This window comes from Hyperoodon ampullatus, assembly GCF_949752795.1.
Source record: "Hyperoodon ampullatus genome assembly, chromosome: 17".
Lineage (NCBI taxonomy): Eukaryota > Metazoa > Chordata > Mammalia > Artiodactyla > Ziphiidae > Hyperoodon > Hyperoodon ampullatus.
The window spans coordinates 42,995,853-43,006,753 of NC_136930.1; the positions used below are offsets into that span (position 1 = coordinate 42,995,853).

Consider the following 10,901-nt stretch of genomic DNA (forward strand, 5'->3'; position numbering starts at 1 on the left):
AATATTCAAGCCCTGAGACTTAAAATGACCTCTTTTGGAATGAAAAAAGATGTGTTGACACTTTTATCAAACCAAGCAGTCTGACCTGATGAACATCTGAGGGTGCTTTAAGTCAGAGAATGTGCTTTCCACAGTATATATGAAACGTTTATATTTTCCATGGGTGTAATATTTACTGTAATTCATCCAGAATAAAAATAAACAGCCTCCTTCCATTAATCAAAATTAAAGCCACTGCTGAGAAATGGCAAGAAGTGACAAAGCCAGTATATTATCATGGCATATTTTATTGGTTCACAGGAAACCAAAACTCAGATTTTTCTCTGCTGACTTATTTGTAGACAGACTTAAAAATGACATCAATTTTAGCCTTTTGTTAGGACACAACAGGGAAACTGGCAAAAACTAAGTTAATAAATACTTTCCCTGCCCCAATTTTGTGTCTGCCCAAATCTTAACTCTGAGTCCCTGGCCCACATGAAATCTTTTCCAGCTTTTCTCTCTTGTGAGTTAACAATGTTGCCCATCATCAGTTTCGGAGTAAACCTGAATTTTTCACACACAATTCATCAGTGCCACAATACCTTTCTGTAAGCAACTTGGTCTGATTTTACCATCTTTGTCCAAGGCTCAAGAAGGAGGAGAAGGATATATTCTTCTGCTGTGTCAAAAAGGTCTTCAAATGGCGGGTGTATTTTCATATAAATTTCTTTTTTCTTTTCTTGTTGGAGTCCAATGTCAAGAGTGGCTGAAGGAGCAATGTATATGGCAAAAAGATACTAAGGGAGAAGGGGGAGAAAGGAGAGGATATTGGAAGAAACCATGATGGTTAGTAGATTCCTCAGCAAAGCCATTTTTAAAAAGTTAAGAGAAGGCAAATAAGCTCAAGTGATTATTTTTCTTGAAAAGATGTGTGAAACTACTTAAGACAAAGCAATGTGTTTATTCAAAACCTTTGCTTTTCATTTTCTTTTCCCATTTCTTTGTTGGTTATTAGTCAACTAGTCACTGGATCTTGTATAAGTGTACGTGATTTGGGTATTCTATTTTTTCTCAGATTACTACTATGTATTATTATGATTGATTCCAAGTTATACGTCTCCTTTCCTTATGTTCATGACATTTCTAACACATTTGTGTTACTTTCCAAACTGGTTTGAAATGCCTTTTTGGGAAAAAGAGGCAAGAATTCACCAGGGCTGAAAACTGACTATCAGTCTAGAGACCCAACAGACTACCTCCCCTACCCAACTGAGTTCCAGAGTTCTTAAATGTCTCCATCTGGTGTCCAATGCTGTGGAAGAGATACAAGAAGGAAATAAGAGTGAATGGAAAGACGTACACGGAACTTCTAGCTTCCTAGACAAAGCTGCATAAATGTGTATTCCATTCTACTCACTTGTCTTGTCTCTCAATAAATCTGAGAAGCAATTTAATAACATTTAATTTTTTAAATGTTACATACTGGATATGTCATGCCCTGCACATCACATTTAACTGAAGTTTTTGTTATTGTTTCATACTTAAAATTAATGAATTTTATGGCATGTAAATTAAACCTCAATAAAGCTGTTAAAAATAAAAATTAAAAGACTATTGGTGATTTCTCCCAAAAGCGACACGCTCCTCCGTTTTAAAGATTATCTGATCTCTATCATAATTTTTCTTCATTCTGTTCTATTTACATCACTATATCAAAATAAATAGTTATCTAAAAAAAAAGAACCTCTAATTAATTGCATTTTATTTCAATTTTATTTTTATACTTAGACTTTGGAACTGATAATGCCTAGATTTGACCCAGGCGATAAGATAGATAGGTAGACAGATAGATAGATATTTGTACCAAATACCAAATAATAGTCATGTAAAATAACCTTTTAAAAGTTTTAAAGGGTTCACATTAAAAACATAAGCATTTACCATGTATCCACTACAGCTTAGACACTTGGATAGGTGCTATGTATGTAAAGATTAATGAATGCCTGCCCTGAAGGAGCCATTTGGTGTGACAAAGAGATGAAAACCAGTGGTTACAACACAGTATGATAAGTACTACAATAAAGGTATGCATTGAAAATAAGATCTTCAATAATTGCCTTTCTTTTTAAGCTCACCTCCATTAATCACCTTTTAAACTTTACACTCAGATACGCATTTTTCTGTAATTCTCTAAACCTTGATGTTTTGCCATTCTATACCATTACACACATTGTTCCTTCAATCTTGTATATATGCCCTACCCCATGCACCTTGTCTGACTGATAAACTCTGATTTATTCTTAAAAACCATATGGATTTCTCCTCTTCTAGGAGCCCTTCATTCATACCCTCCTCCCAAGATTATGCTTTTTACTACTTCACTTATCACACTATAATGCAATCATGTATTATGTGTCTTCTCTTCTAGAACAAGGATCTTGAGGGCAAATACTGCAGCTTAGTCCTCTCTGATTCTCCAACTCCTAAAAACTGTTTTGGTAGAGAGTAGATGTTATAAATGTTTATTGATTTGTACTGAATCCACAGAAAAGACTCATTTTTGTCTTGGAATGGGGAAGGAAAAGGTTCAGAAACTCTTGCAAGAGAAAGATAAGCTTCTTCCTAGTCTTTAATCTGAATCTTTAAAGATGAGTTGGAGGAAGTCAGACAAGATAGGGGAGTTGATGAGAAGGATAGTCCAAGAAGAAGGAAAACATGGCCCAAGGCATGGAGGCCTAAGGGGGTTCTATAACCTATAGAGAGCGTCTAGGCTCCAAGTAGAGAACACAGGCTAAAGGAAAGAGGTAGAATAAGAGAGGAGGATATAAAGGGAGGAAGGCTCCAGAGCATGGATATGATCTGTTTTCCTTTGGTAAGGAATTTGAATTTTTACCTAAAGATATAAAATGGGGAATCTCTGAGGAGTGACATCTTTAGATATGAATTTTAGAAATAAATCACTGTGGCATCATATGGGAGAAACAGTTTGAGTAGATCAAGATCTGAGGCAGTTTGGAAGTTATTTTAATAGCCAGACAAAAAATTACAGGCCACCCTCATCTCTTGTTTACTTTTTTGCAACAGCCTCCTAACTGGTCTTCTCAGGTTCTTTTTTGCTTCTTCATGGTCTTTTTTTTTAAAACCACAGCAAACAGAGAAATTCTTTTGTGTATCACTCCTCCATTCAAACTCTGCAGTGCCTTCCCATCTCACAAAGAATAACAGCCAAAGTCCTTATAATTACTTATAATTGGAGTATTTGGACGTTTCTCAGCGCTGAGAGGGCAAGGATTATAGTTCATGATCTGCCAGTAGGGAAGCCCCTATAAACACCCCAGGCTCTCAAAACACTAAGAGCAGGGGTGGACCTGATACAGACTCTTGCCTTGAGTCTTTAAAGGGCCAAAAGAAAATAACTGCTAACCCATAATTCTATACCTGGTTAAAAAAAAAAAAATACCCTTCTAAAATAAAAAGGAAATAAAGATGTCATAAGTCAATAAACAAAACCAGAATTCATCACCAGCAGACCTACACTAAATTAATTAATTAATTAAAGGGAGGCCCTAGACAAAAGCAGGATGGAATATAGAACAATATAAAGCATAAATATGTAGGGAAATATCAATACATATTGATTGTAAAATATAATAATAATGAATAAGGTCAGAGGAAATCATAAAAGAGCCTAAGGAAAAGAAGTCAGAATTGAAGGTTCAGATTTAAAGTGCAGTTGAAATGACCAACCATGAGGCCCATTATAGGTAGAAAAGCACATGAGGTTAGAGTCAGGGTAGTAATACAATAACAAGCAGGGCAGAGTATCAAAGAACTAGAAGTGAAGATAAAGGAGAAGCCCATGTGGCATAGTTAAAAGACAGGACTATAAAGTTCAGTGTATAACAGGCACTCAATAAATATTTGCTAAATGAATGAATGGAAGATAGTGGCCTAATCTGAAATTACGATCTGAAAGGGAAATTTCAGAGTTCAAAAATTTTAAGCTGGAGTAGTTCCAAATTATGATGAATTCTGGTATATGGCCATCCCTATAGTTAACTTAGGAGAAATGGAGATAAAAGACATTGGAATTGGGTAAATTAAGAAACACTCTAGCACACATGTTATAAGGATTATTAGTTTGGGTATTGAAAAAGCTTCAAGGTGATAAAAAAGAAAAAGAAGGGAGAAATTTCATGAGTCAGGTATTGAAATCTTCTAGGAAGATAAAGAGAACTGAAAAAGTCTTTAGATAACATTAATGAGGTTAAGGAGGGGGGAAATGAGCAGATGGAGCCAACTCCAAAATTTTTTTTTGCAGTACGCGGGCCTCTCACTGTTGTGGCCTCTCCCGTTGCGGAGCACAGGCTCCGGACGCGCAGGCTCAGCGGCCATGGCTCACGGGCCCAGCCGCTTTGCGGCATGTGGGATCTTCCCGGGCCAGGGCACGAACCCGTGTTCCCTGCATCGGCAGGCGGACTCTCAACCACTGCGCCACCAGGGAAGCCCCAATTCCAAAATTTTTGAAGCTACTAAAAGATGAGTCCTGAAAAGCAGCAAAGAACATCTCTTTCTTCCTAAGGGTTGTGAAATACGGGAGAAGGGGCAAATTTAAAAGCCATTCTAGATGTTCTATTTAATTAGATAATCTGCAGTCTGGAAACTCCCTTCCCTAAAATATAGGTACATAGCCTGCTGGATTTAATAGTCCAAAGTGAACCATACTCTTACCAAATGATTCTAAAATATTTTAAATGAAATTTGCTTCAGACACACATGGCAATTTTTCCTAACCTTGGGAGTTATTTAGAAGAATGACCTAAATCTAACCTGTTTAACAAGCTAAGATTGTATCAGATTAAAATCTACTCTTAAACATTTTCTAAACTGGAAGTTTTAAAAAGGGCACTAATTAAAATAATGTCTATACTAAGGTAAATTAAGAAACTAAAAACTAACATGATCAAATTAACAACATTAAAAAATGTCTCTAGAATTTGTTTCAGTAATTTCAAATTTACCCCAAAGGAAAGTAAATTTGACCCCCTAAATCACTTAAGTTAAAATCAGTTCCTATTTAGCAAAAAAAAAGAAAAAAGAAAAGAAAAAAAAATCAGTAGTCAGGTTTTATTGGGGCAGGAATATCCTCTAATGGCAAAATAAAGCAACTGCTTTATCACTGAGTCAGCTACATTCAGAACTGTAGTTTAAGGAGACTTGGTGTGCCACATACCAAACTCTTTGTATAGACATCAAGGTGATTCCTTTGATTTAAAAGCATAACAGTGAAGAGGGTAAAGTACAAAAGAAGCTGAAATCGTGACTAGAATAACAGTGATAGAAGTGACTGTCAGCTTCTGGTGGACACCCAAATCTACTCCTTTCCCTTCCACTCCCAGTCTTGCCTTCACTCCTCATGTCTTTTAAAATCTACTGCTACCCACAGTCCTATGAGACCCTAGATGCCATTTATATACTCTATCATACCTCCTGGAATTTTGCTTTATGATTTTCTTCAGAATGACCTTCACTTCACTTTACCATTTACTATATTAATAGCACAGCTTTCTCGCTCTGACCATTACTCTTCATCTTTTTGTACCTCTCACCAAACTTTGCTTTACTTTCAGCACAATCTGCAGTTTCTTCCTGTCCTCTAAATAAATCATGTACCGCCTACTTTGTCTTACTTTCTTACACAATTTGGACTGAAAACTGCCCATCATTTCAACTACACTCTTAAAACATCCTTAATTCCTCCCACCTCGATCTTCTGCCTTGTTGAGGCCAAATTCTGGGTCACCTTAATCATTCCTTCATTTTTCCAATTCTATACTCAAGCTCCCAATAAAAGCTATGATAGTTGGTTCAATTATAAATACTCTTCAAAATAAAAACAAACAACAACGACAAAACAAACAAACAAACCAAAAAAAACCCCACCTCAGCTGTGATCACAAAACTTGGCAAGGTTTTATTTCTAAACTTTGCCATGCTCCTTAGAGCTCCCAACTGTACCCTTATGCTTCTCCACATTCAGTGGACTTTATCTTCCACTCAACTGGGAGAAACCACTGGTATGGATGCCCTCAACTGTCCCCTCAAGAGCTTTCTTCTAAATCTTTCTCTTTCTCTGAGGTTTCAAAATTCTCCTTCCCAAGGCTAAATGATTCATGCGTGCTGTTGACTCCATTTCCCCAGCACCATGCAACGCCAATTATGCCCTTAATGTACCTTTTCTTTGATTTCATCTCCTTTCTAATGCTTCAACGGTGTTCTAACAAAGCATCTCTCCTATTCTAATTGTCACCATTTTGTCCACAAACTATCACCCTTTCTCTCTTTCCCTTCCCAACAAATCTTCATACTCACTTTTCTATCATTCCTCAATCTATTGCAATCTGGTTCTCATGCCAAAGAAGCTGATGTCTCAGATTACTAAGAACCACATAATTGCCAATTCAATGGTTTCTCTCCTTAATCTTCATCCTACTTGATTCCTTACACAGCTTTTTTTGCTTTGTTTTGTTTTTAATTCTTGGCTGCGTTGGGTCTTCGTTGCTGCACGCAGGCCTTCTCTAGTTGTGGTGAGCAGGGGCTACTCTTTGTTGAGGTACACGGGCTTCTCATTGTGGTGGCTTCTCTTGTTGCAGAGCATGGGCTCTAGGCATGGGGCTTCAGCAGTTGCAGTACGTGGGCTCAATAGTTGTGGCACACGGGCCCTAGAGCATGCGGGCTTCAGTAGTTGTGGCTCGCGGGCTCTAGAGCGCAGGCTCGGTAGTTGTGGTGCACGGGCTTAGTTGCTCCACGGCATGTGGGATCTTCCCGGACCAGGGCTCGAACCCGTGTCCCCTGCATTGGCAGGCGGATCCTTAACCACTGCACCACCAGGGAAGTCCCCTTACACAGCTTTAACACTGTTGACTCTCTCCTCTGCCTTCAACACTTTCTCTTGATTCGCTGCCTATTTCCATTCTTAGGCTCCTTTGTTGATTCCTCTTCCTCCATATCCCCCCTTTAAAGGAAGGCATTCATTAAAGTTCTATGTTCAACTATATTTTCTTCCTAATTCACACTCTTTTGGTTTCTCACACATGCCAGGCACTCTCTCACAGGACTTTCACAGTATGTGCTCTATGCCCTCTCTATACTCCACCCTCCTCCTCTTTTCCCCTTTGCTGGGCTTCTATTCATCCTAAAGGACTGAGTCTTCCTTGACTCCTGAAGACTGGCTTAGGTATCATTCTTATGTGTGCCCACAGGACCCTGTATTTGTACGTTTCTCCCACTGGACTATAAACTCTATAAAGATAGATTTGGTCTGCTTTGTTTATTACTGTATCCCTAGCATCTAGCATAATGATAAATTTAGAATGAATGAATGGATGAATGAATGAATTAAAGACTTCATCCATTCTCAGAGACTTAACAATCAACTATATGTGGAAAAAACACAAATATATACAGCTTTAGACCTGATTTCCTTCCTGAACTGAAAACCTTTGCTTCTAGCTGCCTACTTATTATAGCTACATGGATAGCCTATGGACCCTCCAACTCAATGACTCAGTAATATAACACATTATCTTTTCCTTTTCCAGTTTTCATTCAATTCACAGCACAGTCTTTGACTCTTCCCCACTTTCCTCTCCTTCTTCCTCAAATGCAAGTCCTATGAATTTAATTCTCTACAATAAAACAAGGAAAAACTGACAAATATAAAAATATGAGGAGGAAATAAGGGGCAGCAGTTCCATCCCAACAAAAACCAAAATAAAACACAGTCTTCTGTCCAAGCTAGATCAGACCCTTTCCAGGCTACTGCCTACTTCCTGACCTCACACTCTTACTGTGCTCTATAAAGCCACAGAGCTCCATGTACACTTTTTGTTGTTGTTCGACTATTTTGTTCCAGTTTTATTAAGATACAATTGACATATAGCACTGTAAAACTTTAAGGTGTACAGCATAATGATTTAACTTACATACATCATGAAATAATTACCACAATAAGTTAACATCTGTCATCTCATATAGAAACAAAAAGAAAAGACAAAGAATTTTTTCCTTGTGATGAGAACTATTAGGATCTACTCTCAACTTCCATATATACCACATAGCAATGCTAACTATAGTCATCATGTTGTACATTACATCCCTCGTACTTATTTATCTCATAAGTGGAAGTTTGTACTTTTTGACCACCTTCATCCATTTTTCCCTCCCCACACCACTCCCCTCTGGTGACCACAAATCTGATCTCTTTTTCTCTGAGTCTGTTTTTTTCCACAAATGATTTAAGTGCATATCCCACAACCCCAAGAAGCTACAATTAGGGTAGCCATGTGACTTCATTCTGGTTTAAGCCTACTATCCTGGCATAATTATTAATATTGACCCTTTTATTTTCGAAAGAATCCTGGTTTAGATGATAAATTATATGGTCTCTCTATATTTAACTGCGACCAGTTAGACAAAATGAAAGTTTCTCTAAAACAAGACTCCTGGAAGTGCTCAACACATACTTAAAGCTAAAAATAAAGGAAAGAAAGGCAGAGGAAACTCCTTTCTAAGAAACACACATTTGTCTAATTTGAAATCATATGAATTGAATAGCTGATATCAAAAGCCAAAAATCCCAAAGCAGGAATATTTTATTTAGAACTTGGACTGAAGTTTCACAGACTTCCCTGTTAAGAAAAGACAACCCTCAGAATAGGAGAAAATATTTGCAAATGAAGCAACTGACAAAGGATTAATCTCCAAAATTTACAAGCAGCTCATGCAGCTCAATAACAAAAAAACAAACAATCCAATCCAAAAATGGGCTGAAGACCTAAATAGACATTTCTCCAAAGAAGATATACAGATTGCCAACAAACACATGAAAGAATGCTCAACATCATTAATCATTAGAGAATTGCAAAACAAAACTACAATGAGATATCATCTCACACCGGTCAGAATGGCCATCCTTAAAAAATCTAGAAACAATAAATGCTGGAGAGGGTGTGGAGAAAAGGGAACACTCTTGCACTGCTGGTGGGAATGTAAATTGATACAACCACTATGGAGAACAGTATGGAGGTTCCTTAAAAAACTAAAAATGGAACTACCATACGACCCAGCAATCCCACTACTGGACATATACCCTGAGAAAACCAAAATTAAAAAAGAGTCATGTACCAAAATGTTCATTGCAGCTCTATTTACAATAGCCAGGACATGGAACCAATCTAAGTGTCCATCAACAGATGAATGGATAAAGAAGATGTGGCACATATATACAATGGAACATTACTCAGCTATAAAAAGAAACGAAATTGAGTTATTTGTAGTGAGGTGGATGGACCCAGAGTCTGTCATACAGAGTGAAGTAAGTCAGAAAGAGAAAAACAAATACTGTATGCTAACACATATATATGGAATCTAAGAAAAAAAAAAAGGTCATGAAGAACCTAGGGGTAAGACAGGAATAAAGACACAGACCTACTAGAGAATGGACTTGAGGATATGGGGAGGGGGAAAGGTAAGCTGGGACAAAGTGAGAGAGTGGCATGCACACATATACACTACCAAACGTAAAATAGAAATAGATAGCTAGTGGGAAGCAGCCACATAGCACAGGGAGATCAGCTCGGTGGTTTGTGACCACCTACAGGGGTGGGATAGGGAGGGTGGGAGGGAGGGAGACGCAAGAGGGAAGAGATATGGGAACATATGTATATGTATAACTGATTCACTTTGTTATAAAGCAGAAACTAACACACCATTGTAAAGCAATTATACTCCAATAAAGATGTTAAAAAAAAAGAATAAACGCTCTAAATCAAAATCTTAAGAGAAATTTAAAAATATTTCCTCTCTCTGATTGTACCTAAATGTAGGTATTTGTTCGCCCTCCCACTTTTTTCTTTTTTCTTTTTTTGCTTTCTCGAAGCCAGTTTATCAGAACATTGTTCGTTATCACCTAAGTATCACTCTTTGTTCAAGTATCCACCGCACTATGATAACCAGCATAATCCTTAAGAGTAATATACTCCCCTCGCCTTCTTGACTCTTTACCAGTTTTATTATAAAATCACAAAACTGGAAGCATTAGAAAGGGTCTTGAAAGCCCACATTGTGCACGTTTATTGGCTTCCTTTGAGGCTTGGTCTCTGGTCTCTCCCTCTTCCTCACCTCCCGAGGAGGGTGGGGACAAAAGTGGTTACAGGGGTAAGGAGGAGAAAACTGATTTATCCATCCTTAATTAGGCCACACAGTAAAATTATAGTACATTCAACTTAATTTTGCCATTACATCTGAGAATGTCTTCCTAATATGTGTTTCTAATAATCCAGAGATAATCTTTAAGTGGATAACTGACCAACTGACTATATATAACAAACATAAGGGATGTAATCATATATATGAAACAAAATTAAAAAGCTAAACAACACATTTAAGATCTATATAAAGATGGTGAAAATCATTTGTAAGTTGATATTGACTTTATAATGAAATATAAAGATTATGCTTTGTTATAGCTAAGTAATATAGTCTAATCACAGGTTAGAAACATCGTTTAAGTATCCTGCATCATTTGCTTTCTTATTGGCCACCCAGTTCTTCCTTTTCAGCCACTCACTAAATAACAATATAGCTAATGTTGGAGGGGACAATGCTCCCTTCTTATCCTAGTCAGCTACTCAGATTCACATTAAAGTGGAGATTCACTCACAAACAGCTGTGGTCGACATGATTCCAGTTTAAACATTAACCTATGATTCTTTAACAACCCAGCAGGGAAGTTTCTGAGAAGGGATACAAGCCTGTTTGTGATCAGACTGCCTGGCACTGCACTCAGCATGGCTCTCTCTAAACCTCATCTCTCCTGGAGACACTCAAAGGTTATGTAAGCAGGAAATGCACAATGG

At 37.5% G+C, this 10,901-nt stretch overlaps 1 protein-coding gene across 1 annotated transcript in view; it reads right to left on the reverse strand.

The window, feature by feature from the left end:
* Positions 1-10,901, reverse strand: part of RGS22 (regulator of G protein signaling 22) — a gene marked incomplete at its 3' end in the record, with an annotated part of 163,358 nt that overhangs the window by 62,796 nt on the left and 89,661 nt on the right. The window contains exon 15 of the mRNA XM_079722154.1: positions 585-779. Within this exon, the coding sequence (XP_079578280.1) occupies positions 585-779 (195 nt within the window). The remainder of the gene's footprint in view (positions 1-584; positions 780-10,901) is intronic.